General features: G+C 49.1%; 1 protein-coding gene across 1 annotated transcript in view; it reads left to right on the top strand.

The window, feature by feature from the left end:
- Window positions 1-18,610, top strand: part of GLOD4 (glyoxalase domain containing 4) — a 166,892-nt gene that overhangs the window by 47,685 nt on the left and 100,597 nt on the right. Inside the window, exon 2 of the mRNA XM_085649356.1 lies at window positions 3,247-3,296. Within this exon, the coding sequence (XP_085505482.1) occupies window positions 3,247-3,296 (50 nt within the window). The remainder of the gene's footprint in view (window positions 1-3,246; window positions 3,297-18,610) is intronic.

Below are 18,610 nucleotides of genomic sequence, written 5' to 3'. Positions count from 1 at the left end.
TCCATTGCTATCCTTAACTCCTATAAAGAGATGGACGAAAACAGCCATATTTTTAAATACTATGACCCTTGAGTTTGGCTTAAGGGCTGCAAACGGCAGAACACCTTCTGACTCTCAAGGCATGCATACTTATAATAGGACCAACTGCACATCTCGGATCGACTATATACTTCTCGATCTTAATCTCTGGGCATACGAGGTAGACCTGGAAATACTCCCCTCACATGATAGTGACCACAATCAGCTATCTCTTAGCATAAAATCATTATGGGAAGATATTCGTGGGATTCTGCCCCTTCCAGCTACTAGCATTATGCAAACCCATGAGGTATGTCCCGCTAATTGCGAGAGACGCCTTAAATGGCGTAACGTGTGCCTAGATGATGTAAAAGTTGATTTAATTAGATCAATATTGCAGGAAGTGCAAGTCGATCTAGCCTTACTAAGTACCCATGTCACTCCCCCTGATAAGGCTTCTTTGATTTTCCAAGATACTATAAGTAAGTTGGGTAATTTATTCCGTATAGAGGGTAATGGTGGCCCACCCAGAGGTGTGACCAAACGTATCCCCATTGATGGGTGGTACACACCAATTTGTAGGAAGAAAAAATCTGCCCTAATCGCGGCTATCAAAACAAGGATCATATCCAAGATCCAGTTGGCTAGGAAGGACTATAAGATTACTGTCCTTAATGCTAAAAAACTTTGGGAAGAACAGTATTGGCAGACATTAAGAGAGGCTTCTCTCAAACGAGATTCCAGCTCTTTCTGGGAGATCATTAGAACCAAAACCAGACCAGCTCATGTACTCCTAACATGTAACATTACGAGCATGGCCTGGTTTGATCATTTCTCTAAACTTTATTCTTCCCGGTCAGAAGATTCGGGGACACCCTCCATTGAAGATGTCCCCTCTCTTGCGAAAGCTTCAAACACCACTCCTTTCACTGAAAGGGAAGTAGCTTCTGCCATTAAGTCTATTGTTCCCCTGAAGGCAGCTGGCCCAGACGGCATTCCTGGTGATGTTTTAAAACTTGATCCATCTCGATGGGGGAAGCTTCTTTCTAGCCTAATCAATGCCATTGACAACGGTGCCTCGGTTCCCGAGTCTTGGAAGGGGGCGGAGGTCGTTCCCATATTTAAAAAGGGAGCTAGAGACGATCCAGCGAATTATCGCCCGATCAGTCTCATTGACTCATCTCAGAAGGTGATCGGGAAAGTGATTTTGGAGAGGATTTTATCTTGGGCAAACGATAATAATATCCTCTCTGACTACCAAGCAGGCTTTAGGGTCGGGACAGGCACCATAGAGCAGGCCTTCAGATTGTTCCTCCTTTATTGGAAGGTTGTACTTCTTGGAAAGGGCAGTCTCTATCTTGCCTTCATCGACCTGAAAACAGCTTTCGACCTTGTCCCTCGTGACACTTTGTGGCGTGTTCTGGCCAACATGAATATCCCTTCTTACTTGTTGGCCTTATTAATGAAACTACATGAGGGAAATTACGCCCAAGTGCGATGGGGGTCCCAGGGACAGAAAACGGAGCGAATCCCAGTGAACAGGGGCGTCCGCCAGGGATGTGTTCTTGCCCCTACCCCATTCTCACTTTATGTGAACGGTGTAGTGGATCATCTGAAAAAAGTTCCTTCTGATGCACCATCCCTGGCGGGCGATCGTATTCCAACTCTCCTGTTCGCGGATGACACTCTCCTGCTGTCTAAATCACCAAAAGGACTGCAAACTCTGCTTGATAGCTTTCAAGCTTTCTGTTGTGCTAGAGGCCTTATTATAAATACTTCCAAAACCAAGTATCTAATCCTAAATCCACCTAGGAAGTTAGGGCGGCCCCCAGTTTTAAATTCGGTTCCCCTAGAGCGGGTGAAAGAATTCGATTACTTGGGTATCCGCATTACAGACACCATGTCCTGGTCATCCCATCTACGAAAAATGCTACTAACCCACAAGAGGGTTACTGGCGCTCTTCTCAGGGAACATCGATCCTCCATGTCCCGGCCAATAGCTCCAGCTTTGGACATATATAAAGCAAAAGGTGTGAGCTCGGCACTCTATGGTGCCGAACTATGGGGCTTAACTAATACTGATGAGCTTACCAAGTCCGAATCTAGATTCTATAAGGAACTGCTGGCACTCCCACAGAGCACCCCTTTAGTACCGTTACTAATGGACCTAGGGTGCCATTCAGTGACACACTTGGCAAAAGTACGCCCCCTACTCCTATGGGCCCGGATTTGGCGGACCCCTGAGTTAGCTAAATATGCGGAGGGTCTTTCCGACATATTATCCATCCCTTCCTGGCATAAAATCAAATGGTTGAAAGAAGTCAAAGTTTTGCTTTATGATATCGGCCTCAAAGATGCATGGGACAATAAAACTTCCCCCCCCAAAAGCAGAACTTAAGAAACTTTACTGGAGTTGGGTGATTGCAAAAAGAAACTCTAACTCTCTTGGCGGCAGCAGAACTATTGAATTCCTCACGATCAAAGATGTAGTGTGCTACGAGCCTTACCTTGATATAATACAAAAGCCGTATGATCGATCTCTTTATATCAAGTTCAGGATTGGCACCCTCCCGGTTCGTGAGCTGACCGCACGCTGGAAACCACCCTCCCAGACGTCACCATATTGCCCTTTTTGTGAGTCCTTAATCGAGTCAATCGCACATGTCCTATTTGCTTGCCCGAGATATAAAATCCCAAGATCCTACTGGCTTACTCCCTTATGCAAAACTCTGGGAACACGTGACCATCGTACAGCTTGAAATCAGATGCTCGACCTTTTTATGCTTGTGTTCTGTCGAAATTCTTGAGGTGGTCCTGGCTGCTAAGAACTAAAGCCCTTGTAGCCCTTAGCCAAATCGGATGATTGATTTCCCCCTCTGTATATATTCTCCTTTTAAACTGTCTTATTTATATGTCTATATGTACTTTTTAAAATTTTGCTGTTATCTCGGGATGCATGGCTGTTAACGTATTTCTTGCGGCTTGTGTCTATTCTGTATGTTATACTGTATGCGCTTTTTAAGATATGTTTTTATCGAAATAAAGCTTATTTCAATTCAATTCAATGCTTTTCAAAGACAACATTTCTCGGTGAGAAGGATTGCTTTCTCACAAAATCATGATTTGAAGAAATAAAGTAAATAGAGAATTGAGGCTTGTGTACATTTTGAAAGTGTCACCACAAAATATTTAAAATCTTTGTGCTGCATATGTGTTTTTTTTTTACAGATTCTGAGGCACGAGGAGTTTGAGGAGGGCTGCAAAGCGTCCTGCAACGGGTAAGGAAGTGGATGTGGTTGGTGAAAGGCCCAGCAAATGCATTTTGGGAGCACATATTCTGCAATGAATTGTTATTGTTTCTATGTATAGTTCCAGTGAAGGGGACATGCGAGGAGCGCTGGAGGCCGGCATGCAGCTGCAAAGTGGCACAAGTTCTTCCCTCCGCTGCCACAAGTACCAGTGTTCACTGTTTTTATTAAGCATTTCGTCAGAGCACTTCCCTTGATACCGTAAGGTCTGTGGTTTATTCGAGATTAAGGCAACATTAGTGTACTGTTACTGCTCTATACAATTTCGTGGTTCTTGCTCCAAGTTTCTGATGTGATTAAAGACTAAAATCAACTAGTCTATCTAGTCGAATATTCAACATTATTTGTAACTTAACCACTTGTAAATGAGATTCTTCCCAGACTTAATTCATAAGTACGGACCTCCTGAAAGCTTATATTTGAGCCCTTTGCGATCTTTGCTCATGCTGGGAAGGTTGAGGTCCAGGGAGTCGAGTAACCTTCATCACTGGGAAGCCTCTTATACAAATTTGGATGAAGTACTGGAAAACTTCACAATTAACTGTGCAAAATGCCAGCCCCATTTTTCGGTTTCACCTGAACATCACTTGCGCTGTGCTTGCAAAAAAACAAAAAAATCTTAAAAGGGACTTAGCACCTGTCTGTTAATTACCTTTACTTACAATTGGTTGGAATCAACATCGCTCTAATCTCCATGCTTCTGATTGGTCAGCATGCAGTCTGCTTTGACTTTGCACGTCTTCCTGCTTTCCTGTCCATGTCGTGGAGCATGGCCCAAGTACAGCTTCACTGGACAGTGGCTAGTGGCCAGTATCCTTCCACTAGCTACCTCCTTTGATAGCAATATTTTTTTTTTAAAGTACCTATCTAGCGCTCAATTCAAGTGCATCTGCAGGCTCTCTTCTCCCCAGCACTTTTCCCACATCACTGCCTAGCACCCTCCCCCACTCGCTATTTTTAGGTCTCGTCTGGACGGTCTTTAGCCGTTGCGCTGCTCATTTTCAAGCACACACTCGTGCTTGTGGCGGCATCCACCTTGCGGGAGCGTGCAGGGGCAGGAGCAGAGTGTTTGAAAATGAGCAGACTGTGTGCGCACGCATCACTCCCGGGCTCCCCTCCTGCTCCCCTCTCTCACGCGCATTCATTGGTTTTTTTTTAACTCCGCGCGTTTTCATTGCCCGACAACAACACACTTTGCACTTATCTTGTGACTCCTGGCTGCAAAATACTAATAATGATGTTTAATACCCATCGTGTTAGCAGCATTGACTATTTTCTTGCCCTGTAATCACTTTGGGAGGGAGGGGTGGAGGGGGGAAGCAGGCCACTGACAAGATTATTGTGTGTAAAAGGCCGCTTTATTGGAAACAGGTGCACATTACAAATTAAAATCCTTGGCCGAAACGCCTTCCAAAACTAGGCCTCACTAAATATAACATGCCTAGCCCCGCCCACCGCCCCCTCCCCTAAATACCTTCGAGCCCGCCCCCGCCCGTACATTACAACCTTACAACAATATAAAAACATTATAAAACATTATAAAACATTACACTCCTGTATAACCCCCCAACAATCTCTAAATCCAAACCTTCTGTTAACCAAAACTCCCCTGCCTGCCCCTTTTCAGCTATCGGCCCCCAAACTGTGTAACCGAACTAAACTTACCAAACTAACCTTTCCCTGTCGATAACCCCAACTCAACCACAATAACTCCACCAACTTCCGGTCAAACTGACCAGAATTCACCATAACCCCCGCACAGCACCTGCTCCAAGCGACAAAGAACAAACATAGCAGAAACCCCTTGCACACCTGTCCCCACAAAAACGCCTGAAAAATACGCAAAAGGGGAAAAAACTGGAGAAAAAAAAACTTACACTGAAAAACCCAGCCCCGAAACGAAAATAGTCGGGGGGCAAAAAACCCAAAAACGTGTTTTTTGAGGGGGGGTAAGGGTGGGAACAAAAAACACGACACTATCCTAGCTCCCGGCCACCAGGTCACCAAACCTAAAATGGTGGCCCGGGGCGGGCGCCTAAGGTATTTATACCTGCGCAACATTCCGCTACTTTTGGGCTCTAATTGGGCTGCATTTGGGCTACATTTCCCCTACCAGCAAGCCCAAATTCAAAACGGCCGCGCAGGGCCAGCAAACCCCTCCCTCCACACGCCCCCTCCCAAACTGCCCGGGGGTGGGGACTCCCTGCGGTCGCCTTCCCCCCCAAGCCCCCCTTGGGAGGGAGGGGTGGAGGGGGGAAGCAGGCCACTGACAAGATTATTGTGTGTAAAAGGCCGCTTTATTGGAAACAGGTGCACATTACAAATTAAAATCCTTGGCCGAAACGCCTTCCAAAACTAGGCCTCACTAAATATAACATGCCTAGCCCCGCCCACCGCCCCCTCCCCTAAATACCTTCGAGCCCGCCCCCGCCCGTACATTACAACCTTACAACAATATAAAAACATTATAAAACATTATAAAACATTACACTCCTGTATAACCCCCCAACAATCTCTAAATCCAAACCTTCTGTTAACCAAAACTCCCCTGCCTGCCCCTTTTCAGCTATCGGCCCCCAAACTGTGTAACCGAACTAAACTTACCAAACTAACCTTTCCCTGTCGATAACCCCAACTCAACCACAATAACTCCACCAACTTCCGGTCAAACTGACCAGAATTCACCATAACCCCCGCCACCCAGAAAGAGGGGGGCGGTGCAACTACCCTCCCCTCTTTCTGCCCCCCAACAAAAAAGGCTTTATACACCACGAGCCTGATTCTGCCCACTCAAACACCGGGACAAGACCTCCCTGAGCTCCAACAAGTAAAGATCCATGCCCAACCTCGACAAATGTACCCCATCTCCCCGAAAAAACTCTACCGCCTCAAAGCGGATATCTTTGTGGGTGACTCTCCCGAAGCCCAAATCTCGACAAAACCTGGAGATCTCCAAATTCACTTTCCTCCGAGACCTATCAACCGCCCTGGGCTTCAAAGCCCCTCTCCACACCCTCCGCGGGACCAATTCTGTCCAGAGAACATGACAACCCGACCAATGCTCTTTCAACAACTCCAAGTCTCTTTTCATGGCTCGCAACAATACCACCCCTTTCACACTACAAAGATCATTCTCCCCCAAGTGAATTAAGAGAATATCCGGGCATTGACCCTTCACCATGGCTTTATTCAGACAGGGGATCAGTTCCCTCCAAAGCATCCCCCCCTTACCCTTCCATACCAATCTGAAAAGGCTGCTATTGAAACCCAAACTCTCCCCAAAATACCTTTTGCACGCCTGAACGTGCGCCCACTTGACGAAGGAATGCCCCACAATCCACACCGTCAACTCCCTCGTGTGTGGCCCGGCCACCGAACCTGAAATGAAAAACACATATGAGACTCACACCAAAGCAGTAGACGCAGGCGCCGAAGGAGGATCCTCCCTTACATATTTGTGAAAGCAAGAAGAGGACCAACGCCCCAAGCGCATTATATCGCCCTGCGACCAACCCCGGTTATGCGCCTCAGTCGCTGCCCCAATCCTGAAAGAATGTGTCCCAAACTGAGCGCCATCCAACCCCAACCGCTGCAACCCTTTACGCAGGACCATACGCAGCTGATAGTCAGAGACGCGCGCCCCGTCTATGTGTTGAAAAACTAACTGGCCCCCCTCCCCCCCTGAGAGCGTCTTCCACTGCCTGGCCAAGCGCAGCGGACATGTGCAACTAGGGGATCCTGCTTCCAACCAAACCCCTTTTCCAACCCCTTTCTGATCTGTTTTGGAACTGGCCAACCAAACGTGTACACCTGTGTCCGATAGGAAAACATCCTGCCAACAAATACCCCGCTTCACCTTGGTTCCCAGGAGCTCCGAAACCCTGAAAGCTCCAAAAAACATGAAAACCATAAGGGTAGAAAACAATGCAACTTCAAAATCATCAGTGCAAACTGCAGGCAACACAGCCAGCAAACGAGCCAGCGTCTGCCAGGAAATCGGCAAACGGGACACCCCAGTCCCGCCCCGTTCTCTCGCCCAACCCTCCAGCATCCTGCGACCTATTTCCCCAGCAGACGGGGCATAACCCCAAAAAAGCTTACCCATGAAAGCAACCCCAGCCAGCTTCCCCGCAATAGTGACCCGTGACAGACCCTTCTCAATGAGGTCAAGGATAAAATGAACCACATCCTCCGAACTGTGCCCCGGCTCCGCCCTCCTACTAGCACCTGACGCCAGAAATTCCTTCCATGCCAATGTGTACGCCGTACGCGTGGAAACCGACAAAGAACCTACCACCAGTTGAAACACCCTGCGTTGCCGACCGACCAGAGGTGCTCCGGCATCGGGGTCGGTGTCCTGTCCGCCTCTTTGGCCAGCCCATGGAATCTCCCCCACTGTGAACGAGACAAAGCATCCGCAATGTCATTGTCCACGCCCGGTACGTGCAAAGCCCTGAATGAAATGTCATAGCGCAAACAGCCGAGTACAAACACCCTCATTAATTTCAAGATCTGCTCATCCCTGGCCGATTGTCTATTGACTACTTGCACCACCGCCATGGAGTCCACACGGAAAAGCACCCTCTTGTGTTCCAGCTCTTTGTCCCAAATGGTCAAAGCCACCAAAAGTGGGAAAAGTTCCAAAAAGGCAATGCTCCGCCCACCATTCTTCCACTCCTGAGGCCACTGCTCTGCACACCAATGCCCCTGCCAGTAAATGCCAAAACCTTCACTGCCCGCTGCATCTGAAAAAAGCTGCACATCCCACTGTACATCCTCGTCCCTGGCCAAAGGCACCCCGTTAAATGAGTGCAAGAAAAAGGACCACATCCGCAGATCCTCCTTCACCCCTGCCGACAGGCGCACATGATGATGAGGCAAGTGCCGGCCTGCTAAGGCCCGGCCCAGGCGCCGACAGAAAGTCCGCCCCGCCCGAACCACCCTACAAGCAAAGTTCAGATGGCCTAGCAACACCTGTATTTCCTTCACCGTCACCTTCGATCGAGCCAACATCTCGTCCAGCAAAACCAACATTTTGGATTTCTTATCCGCGGGCAACCGAGCCTGCATCGCAACTGAGTCAAGTTCAATGCCCAGGAATGAAATGACAGTATCCGGCCCCATTGTTTTCTCCGGAGCTAAAGGCACCCCCAACTCCTCCATAAGCTCCTGAAACGATTCCAGCGCACGCCGGCACTCCGAAGAGCCCGAAGAGCCCACAAAAAAGAAATCATCCAAATAATGTGTGACCCATCTGTGACCAGTGCGATGTGTGAAAAACCACTGCAAAAAAGTGCTGAAGAGCTCAAAAAGAGCACATGACACGAGCAACCCATGGGTAGCGCCTTATCCACATACCATTCACCCTCAAATTGTATGCCCAACAAAGGCCAGTTGTCCGGATGAACCGGGAGCAGCCGGAAAGCCGACTTAATATCGCACTTTGCCATCCCTGCAGCTGCGCCCGCGGCCACAACCAGTGACATAGCGACGTCAACTGAGGAGTATGACACCGAAGCAGCGTCTTCATCGATAAAATCATTGACTGACGACCCTTCAGGCCATGACAAATGCTGAATCAGCCGAAACTGCCCTTCCTCCTTCTTGGGCACCACACCAATAGGGGAAATGATTAAATTAGGAACTGGCCACTCTCCAAACGGGCCTGCCATCCTCCCCTCATGCACTTCCTTACGCAATTTTTCCCTCACCACCAGCTTGTGCTCTGCGGCGGATTTCAAGTTATCCGCCCACCGTCTCTGCCGGGGCCCGTGGTACCCCAAATGAAAACCCCACCTGAAACCATCCAAAAGAGTCTGCTTTGCCACCAAGTCCCCGTAGCCACCCAATGCATCCTGTAGCCGATCCAATTTAATTGGCGTAGGAGCCCTTGGGCCCAGAACCCTGTGCGCCCCTACCCCCTCGCCCACCCTGTGACTGCTGCGCGCCACCAGACGTTCCTGCACCTGCTTGCTGCCCTCCTGATGGCCTAACTCCCCAGCAGTTAACGAGGGAGTGCCGCTTGCCGCACTTAGAACACTCGTGCCTGTATTTACAATACTCCCGCGTGCACAGGCCCTTGTTGAAATCCCAACAAGCCCCGACCCCAGACTGTGATGCGGCTGAGCCTCCCACCCCACCCCGGGTGGGCTTTCCCTGACAGGGCCGGTAAACCAGCGGCAAACCACTAGCCGTAAAAATCGTCTTACCCCCTGGCGCGGCCCCCATAGTATGTTGCCACAAGTCATTATCCAGCTCACCCCATTTAGCTTCAGAATCCCAAGCCATACGGGCCCGAAATTCCTCGTCATACTGAGCCCAAGCATACCCAGTACCAGTGAGTTGAGCCTTTCGGATAACGTCCATATACTTAAATATGGCTACGCAGCGCTCGGGAAACTTTTCGCAGTAGACACTAGCATAAATTAGGGAAGCCGCCGTCCAATTCTCTATCGTCAGCGGCACCTTAGGGCGCTTGGCCAACTCGTATTCCTCCTCTTTCGAACCCTCCTTGGACCTCACCTCCCTGTGCAACAGCTTCAGAATCTCCACATATTCACCCTTCCAAATACGCTCTTTTGTAGCCAGCATCAAATGCGCCCCCAGAGGCTTAGTCACCCCCATATACGGGAGCTTCTTGATCTTCAATTCCTTGCTCTGCGGCTTCTCCTTCCCATCGCCTGCCTCTACCTGAGACCCACTTTCCACCTTGGTCCCCGACAATGTTCCCTCTGTCCCCGTGCCAACCCCCGTGTCCTTCACATACTTGCCTCTATATAATCTCCCCTCCGACACACCCCCACCCCCATCCTCCCCAGACCCCACAGACACCATAATAGGTTTGGCCTGTGTTTTCGCGCTCTCACCTGGCTCTAAGGAGGGTGTGCGGACCGACTCCGACCGCTGCACCGCCCGTGCCGAAGAATCCCTTGGAGGATGCGCCCTCGCTGACGGGCCGTGCTCTCCTGCCGATTTCACCACCACAGACTGTGCAATGGGTGCCACACCCGGAACCTGAAACAGACTACGAGAAGCATGAGAGTGTCCCCCCACCTCATCACCCCGTATCTCCCCTTCTTCGGGGCTATCCTCATCATAGTCGAGCAGTAATGACTCCTCCACCATCAGCGCCTCCTCAGCAAAATCCACCATTCGGGCCTTACCGGACCCTACATTAGCACCAGCGGCCTCCATGGCCTTATAACCACCTTGCGGGGGAGCCGACTGTACTCGCCGGTCCTCCCCTCTACCACGCTTAACACAAGCATCCATTTTATCAGAAAAGTCCATCCACCTTGAACGCCGTGACGTTGGGGCCAGCGAGGTCGCGCCTGACCTTCGTGAGCTGACCGCGACGGGATCCCCCGCCGGTACGGAATGTGCCGCGCCAGGCCTCATCCTCCCTTCTCCTCGGCGATATTGGGCCGCACCTCGCCCTACCGAGTCTGCTGCTCTGCTACCTGACCTATCCTGAAAAGAAAAAGTTTGGACTGGTGTGCCGGGAGCCATGAAACTAACAGCCTCCCGCGACCCGATACCGCTCGACAAACCCGCGCCTGATATAGCCCCTCCATACACACCCGCTCGCCCTACCCCCCCGCGCTGCGACGGCACCATCTCCTCCTCGTCCCCGCTCCACTCCAACCTAGCATGCCCCAAAACGGACGCCGAGACCTCGCCATACTCCTCCCCCAAAGATAGCGACCTACCCGACCTCCTCCTGGCACGACCGCTCGCCCCATAAACCACCCTCTCCTTGGCACCCCCCACCCTGTCCCGCCCCCGCGCGCCTGAGCAACCCACCGCACCCTCCTCATTACCACCCCGGACACCTTCAGCCCAGGAGGGGAAAATGTCCAAACCTTCGCCTTCCAAACCCCCCCCAGACGCTTCACTATCCCCCCCCAAACCACCCATCCCCTCCCACTTTGCCATCCCTCTCCCCAAACTCCTCACCCGCCGAACGCCAAACCGCCCCTCCCTGCTCCAGTACCTGTGCAGAACTCCCCCACTCCGACACCTCCTGCATCCCCACCTCCTGCGCTGGACACCACCCCTCCACCTGCGCCCATTCGCCTTCGCCCATAGAGCTCTCCCCCACAGAAAAACCCACACCCCCCAAAGAGGAACCCGGCTAAAACAATAACGGGCTGCTAGGCGCTGCCTCGCCACACCCCCTGAGCCTCACGGCAGGGCCACCCGCCTCAGCATACCTAAAACCACCCCTCCCATCTGGCACCTGCGTCCCGAACTCGAAACCCGCCTCCAACCCCCCCACACTTCCCCCAACAAAAGAAGAATCCCCGGAACCAAAACTCGCTGGCCCGGCCCACGGATCTGCCCCATGCTCGCGCCTCGCCACCTGCGCCACAACCACCGGCCCGCCCACACTCGAGACAGCGCTCCCCACCCTCGCGCTACATGACGCTACTTCAGGCCCAGACGCCGAGCGCCTTTTTATGCCGCGCCCGCCTCCGTGCTTAGCCCCCCCCGCGGGGGAAGACAAGGAAAGCTCCGCCGAACCGCTAGCACTGCCACCAATCCCCGCCGCATTACCAGCACCCGCCTCCCCCAAAACCTTCGCCCGACCGGCCTGGCCATAACGAGCGGGGACCGCTCTCCGCACGCGCGGGCGTCCCCGCTCACTCACCGTTAATTGCCGCGACCGCTTTGGAGACGTACACGCTGCCACCGCAGCCGCCACTCCAGCCGAGGCCTGCCGCGGGGGACGCGACAGCCCCGCCACCTCACCGATGACCAAATCCATCCGACCAGCCTCCGACAGAAGCCTGAGAGCCTCCAACACCCTATAGTCCTGGGACGCCATCGCAACCAGACACTAATAAAACTAACACTGCTGACCAGAACAAAAAACACGACACTATCCTAGCTCCCGGCCACCAGGTCACCAAACCTAAAATGGTGGCCGGGGGCGGGCGCCTAAGGTATTTATACCTGCGCAACATTCCGCTACTTTTGGGCTCTAATTGGGCTGCATTTGGGCTACATTTCCCCTACCAGCAAGCCCAAATTCAAAACGGCCGCGCAGGGCCAGCAAACCCCTCCCTCCACACGCCCCCTCCCAAACTGCCCGGGGGTGGGGACTCCCTGCGGTCGCCTTCCCCCCCCAAGCCCCCCATTTGTGTAATCACCACAGAAGCTTGCTTTGACTGTGATTTCAGACGTTCCTTGCATAACCGTGGTGCGTCCTATACGCCTGCCACATTGCCCATGATTCCCTGCTGGAACATGACGTGCTCCGCATGTGTGTCGCAATCCGGGTATGTAGCACAACACCCATGAATCCATGGACTGGATAGGATGCATAATTGGCACTCGTGATTTCCTTTATTAGCAGTGCTCACTGCCACGGTTAGTGTCCTTTGACCTGGTGATGGAAGCCGCACATTTTGCGCTCATTCTGCTCCTGTCTTGCACGTAGAACCTGTTTAAGAGTGAATCTAACCAGGGACTGGTGTGTGCTTACCCTTGTTATGTACTGTATGTCGTTGTTACCAGTGTTGTGCCTTGTGCACTGGCTTTGTGGTGGCAATCTAAGTTCGCCCAAAATACACTCCCATCTTAGTTATGAAAGACTTTGAACAGTATCTTCTGCTACACAGTTCAAGTTAACTCCTGTACAAGTCCTTTCATATTCAGCTACAAACTACAAATTGCATTTTAGAATTGCCACCAAATGTAATTACTTCTCGTTGAAGTCACAAGCAGAATCCAATTTTTTCGACACAGTGCTCTCTAGTGAGGACTGTTCCATCCTGGTCAGAGTGCAGTTCCATACTGTAACCTTTGTGCTGGGACTGCATAATAACTCTGTCAGCAATGCCCACCAACATGGATCTTCCGTTGGCGGACGCTCAGGAATGTGCTGCATGGCGAAACACTTCAAAGGTCCCAAAGGGTAGAGATGTTGGCTATGCCAATGCTCGGGGGGGCTTTAAGTGGGATGAAAACACTCGGGGGGGTCTCTCAAAGGGGCGTGGCCAATTCAATTAGGGGCGTGGCTTAAAAACACATAAGCGAAAAATCTGTGCTTACCATAGTGTGCCACCCGACTTGTATTTTGCTGTTTGTCACTCCATTCAAATATATGATACAACTCACATCATACCTACAAGTCAGGACTATTGGCTTTGTTAATGGTTGTTAGTTGCATAAGATAAATAAGCAGCAACTATGGTTTGTATATAATATTGGAAAAGCTTCCACTTAAAGCGCCGATGACACCACAACACTGTTGCTGCTCCTGAGTTTCAACAAGCATTTGCATAGCCAATAGGTCTCACCTTTGGGACCTTATAAGTGTTTAGCCATGCAACAGTTGCTGTTGTTGCACCAAGGATATTGTGCTGGATAACTAAACACTTATAAGGTCCCAAAGGCGAGACCTATTGGCTATGCCAATGCTTGTTTTTATTTGTAATGTACTTTATGCCAGTGGCTTTGTGGGAGTGTGTATTTTATTGAAGTCTCCATTCCGTGTTCATATCTTTGTTTGGCCGGGTCTAATGCTTTCTGTGTGCAAGTGTTTATTTTAAACAGCATTTTGTTGCGATGATTTCGCACTTAAAATTCAGAAATCCTGACTTCAGAAATGTATTTTATTTTTAGAGTTTTCTATATCGCGAAATAGACCCAGGGTAGGGTATCAGAGTACACAAGATGAATAAAAACAATTAGCAAGATAAGGCAGTACATAATATCAACATGTTTTGTCAAAGATCGGAGGGGCACAGGCGACAAAGAAAATCTGAGCAACAGGTAATAGGTGCGAGGGAGTCCTTGGAGGGGGAAAGGAGGCAAGTATAAGGATGTAGAGATGGAATGAGTCCTGTGTTAGTTTACGGGAGGAATTTGCAAAACAGGAATGATTTTGCTTCTCTTTTGAACAGAATAGTAGAGGAGATTTTTCTGATGTAGGGAGGGAGTGAGTTCCATATTCTTGGTGCTGCTCCGGAGAATGCTCGGTCTGATGTTTTCTTCTTACTGAAAACGTGAGGGTTTCAGGAGTAGGTTATCGACGCTCCTAGAATGTCTGAGTCCTCCAGATAGGGTACGTTTTTGGGAGAGGTACTGGGGCGTATTGTGGTGAAGTGCTTTGTGAGTGATGCATGCCATTTGTAGGTGGATTCGAGCTTTATAAAGTAGCCAGTTGAGTGCTTTCAGGTGTGGTGATATGTGGTCAAATTTTCTAGATCCTGTTAAGAGTCTTGCTGCGGCGTTGAGGCAGGCTTTCAGAGGGGTGGTTGAGATTTTGGGGAGCCCCGCGAGGGTGGTGCATCCGTTTTCCAGCATTGAGATGACTAAGGACTGAACTGCTGTTTTGAGGTCCGGGTTTTCGATGAATGCATTTTTAGCTATCAGGTTGATGTGTGTTTGCATGTTAAGGTTTTTATCTATTGTTATTCCAAGTGATTTGGTGGAGTCCACCAAAGTTGGCGTGCAATTCAGAGCTGTGGTCAACTTGGTCCATTTCTTTGTCTCCAGGGAGTTATTGGGGGGGAAGATTAGAATAAATTCTGTCTTTTGCGAGTTTAGCTTGAGGAAGTTGGTCGTTAGCCAGTGGACGGTCTTTTCGAGTGCCAGGTTCATTGTTTTTATATCTTCAATGAAGGAGATCTTGATGTAAAGTTGAGTGTCGTCCGCGTACATATGGTAGGCAATGTTCGCTTGCTGAAGTAGTTCAGTTAGTGGTTCGACATATAGGTTGGATAGGGTGGAGCCTTGTGGTACTCCTAGAAGGTTCAGTGAGGAGGGAGAGAGATTTTTGTTCACCATGAACAATTGTGTTCTGTTTTCCAGGAAGGGTATTTACCATTGAAGGACTGTGCCAGATAAACCCATCCTGTTTTCCAGCCTTCTTAGAATTTTGTCATGATTGACCGTGTCGAAGACTGAGGAGAGGTCGAGCAGGACTAGTAGACAGGTTTTGTTACGGTCAAGAGCAAGGAGGGCGTCAACTATGTGCAGAAAGGCTGTTTCTGTGCTATGGCCGGGCCTGAAACCTGATTGGTGGATGTTCAGAAAGTTGAAGTCCATGATATATATATATATTTTTTTATCTTTTCTTTATTTATTTTTTGTCCTCATCTCACCAATAAGCTTCTGCAGATCTTATCTCTCTGTTGTTCTCGTGCTGGGCACCCTACGACTTACTGCACTTGCTCAGGTCGACCTGGCCGGCCCCGTTTGATGGAGGCTTGGTGTAATCATAGGACCGTGGGGGAAACCCATACAGATTATATTATTCTCAAGTCTCGGCCCCAACTTATTAGGGGCTGCCAGATATTTATTAAGCTATCCCCAATCCCATCCTGGTCTAGGCGGACCATTGCAAATGAGGCTTTAAGCCAATCTTCTCTCTTCGGAGGGTGGGTATCTTTCCACTTCATACATATCTCTCTCCGGGCAAGTAACACCAAGTATAAAAACAACCCGCTGTGAATCTGTGATAGATTCAGAGTTGATAAACCGTTGTTCCCAAAGAACACTAATGATAAATTAACCTCGATGTTGACTTTAAAAATACCACAGAGAGTATCTCCCACCCCCTTCCAAAAAGTTCTTAATTCGAGACACTCATAAAAGATATAGATGTCATTCACATTGGATGTCATACACCTAGGGCATTTTGGAGTAGGCAACGGGGCGAACCTGGCTATCCTGGCAGGTGTATAATATTGTCGATTGATGACAAAAAAATGATTCTTCTTTAGACTGGCTGGTTTGATAAATTTGTAAAGTAATTTCAAAGAGGGCTCAAATAGGTCAGCAATGTTAGGCTCAAAGGGGGATTGGTTCCAGACCGAAGATTGTGGTGGAAGTTCTATATCTTCTGCATCTAGAAACTTCTTATACAAGTAGAGATTTCTTTCTTCTTTGGCTGTACTGATTGGAAAATAATCTGTGTCCCAATCTCAACTTATATCCCCCTTTTCCGCTTCATACCAAGATTTAAGTTGTTTGTACTTAAATTTAGAAAAACCATGATATGTTGGTTCAGTTGTTGCTGAACACATTTTTTCAGGACCTTGGCTAGCATGTGAATGTTGGTTATGGGTTGGAAATTATTGGGGTCGGCGGAGTTTGCTGTCGGTTTCTTCAATATAGGGATGACTTGGCCCGTTTTTAGGCAATCTGGTATGTGTCCTTGTGCAAGCGATGCGTTGACGATTTTGGTCCAGAGAGGGGAGATTACTTGGTTGATGTGGGGAAGGCAGTTTGAGGGGACTGGGTTGTTAAGTTTAATAGTTGCTAAGGTTTTGGTGATGTCATTAATATCGTAGAGTTTGAAAGTGGACCAGTGAGAGTTTTTTGGCAGAGGTAGCTCAGGTTGTTCAGCGTTTTTGGTTTGAATGCTTTTTGGGGTGGATGAGTTGGTTGCTGCCGCGTTAAGCTCAAGTTGGAGGGAGTTCGTTTTTGCTGTGAAGAAAGAGGAGAATTCTTCACTGCTAAGTTGTGATTTCAGGGTCGAGAGTGAGGTTTTAGCCAATTTGTCAGATTGTTTAAGAATTTCAAAGAGTTTCTTAGGCCTATTTTTGGCATTGTCTAGTTCTGATCTAAAGAAGCCTTTTTTAGATTGTAGAATATGTTTATTATAGGAGTTTCTAGCTTTCTGAAGTAGTTTAACCCCTTCAGCGCGGCGCGGATTACCGCGCTGTGCTGAAGGGTTCTTGCGTGGGCGGGGCTGTGACGGAGCGGTTCAGTCATGCGCACAGCGCGACCGACGCGCATGACGGAACCGCTCCGTCACAAGCATCGAAAGGGTTAAGATGGAGGGGGGAGGGATGTTGTCTCCATTTCAATTCTGAAGATCTAAGTTTACGCCTTTCTTCATTCAAGTCTTTGTTAAACCATGGGTTTTTGTCTTTGTTTGGAATACGTTTGAGTTTTGGTGGTGCAACTTGGTCTAAGACCTTGGTCATCGTGGAGTTGTAATGATCGGTGAGGTCATTGATGTCTGACGTGTTGATGGGGGGATGAGAACTTTCTCACAGTGGGATGCTAGGTTGTTCCAGTCGAGGTTTTCCGTGCTTCTTATCCATTGTGTAGGCTTATTTTGCTACGGGAAAGTTTTCTTGGAAGTGGAAGAAATATGGAAGGTGATGATGTGATGGTCTGACCAGTCACATGGGGTGATCAGGATGGAGTCAATCGTATTTTGTTTAGAGATGAGCCAGTCAAGAGTAGCACCCTTAGAGTGAGTGAGCTTTGAGATAGCTTGGATCAAAGAGTGGTCCTCTAGGAAGGTTTTGAGGGAGTTGACCTGCTTGTCTAGGGGATTTTCCCAGTGGAAATTGAAGTCGCCGAGGAAAATGTCGTTGGAATGAGGGGAAGTGTTTGTAGTAATGATTTCCATAAGTTGGTCTGTAAATCCTGCGTTCTTACCTGGGGGATGGTAGAGCATATGAAGTTTGTGGAAGTGGTTATCTGAAGATTTGACAGAGATCCCAAGGTATTCACCGGAGTCCATGGGTTCGGAGTGAAACTTTGAGATGGTGAGGTCAGATCGATGTACGCATGCTAGTCCTCCACCCTTTTTAAGAGGTCTGTCTAGTCTAATGATGCTGTAGTCAAGGGGGACTAGAAGGTCAAGACCTGGCGAGGACGATTCCTTGAGCCAAGTTTCCGTGAGGATAGTTATGTCCGTTTTCATGTTTAGGATGAGGTCAGCGATGTTAGAGGCGTGTTTAAAGGCTGAGCTGCAGTTTAGGAGAAGGCAGGATATCGGTTTAGAGGAGCTTTTTACGTTCGGCTCGTGGGTTACAGGGTTGTGGGTTATGGATTGGAGGTTGTTCCGGTTGATTCCTCTTTGTTTTTGATGGGATGTCCTGTTTGTGTTGATAGGGACTGGGAGAATATAGAATTCCTCTTCGTTATTTGTGATGTGGCAGGCAGGGGATTCATATGACAGTAGCAGGGTTTGGATTTCCAGCTCCGTTAGGTAGTTGAGATCTTCTTCAATTGTGTTGGGGCCCATAGGATTTTCGTAGAGTAGTACAAGGGTTTGGACTTCAAGTTCCGTTAGGCAGTGGGATGATTTGCGGGTGCGTAAGTGTCGATTGGTCAGAGGCAGTGGAATAGTTTTTAACATGTTTTTGCCTTTAGATAGAGACTGTTGAAGATGCGTAAGTTTGGATAGAGATTTTTCGGTGAGTAGTAGGATGCTTTTGATTTCCAATATGACGGTAGGACTGGATAAGGAGTGAATCTTGTTCCGAAGGGTGATAGGGAGGAGGGGACAGAGTTGGCGAGCTGGAAGGGTT

The sequence above is a fragment of the Triturus cristatus genome, chromosome 3_2, assembly GCF_964204655.1.
Source record: "Triturus cristatus chromosome 3_2, aTriCri1.1, whole genome shotgun sequence".
Classification (NCBI taxonomy): domain Eukaryota; kingdom Metazoa; phylum Chordata; class Amphibia; order Caudata; family Salamandridae; genus Triturus; species Triturus cristatus.
Note: the sequence above shows the minus strand (reverse complement) of the source record. Positions and strands in the feature narration are given on the sequence as shown.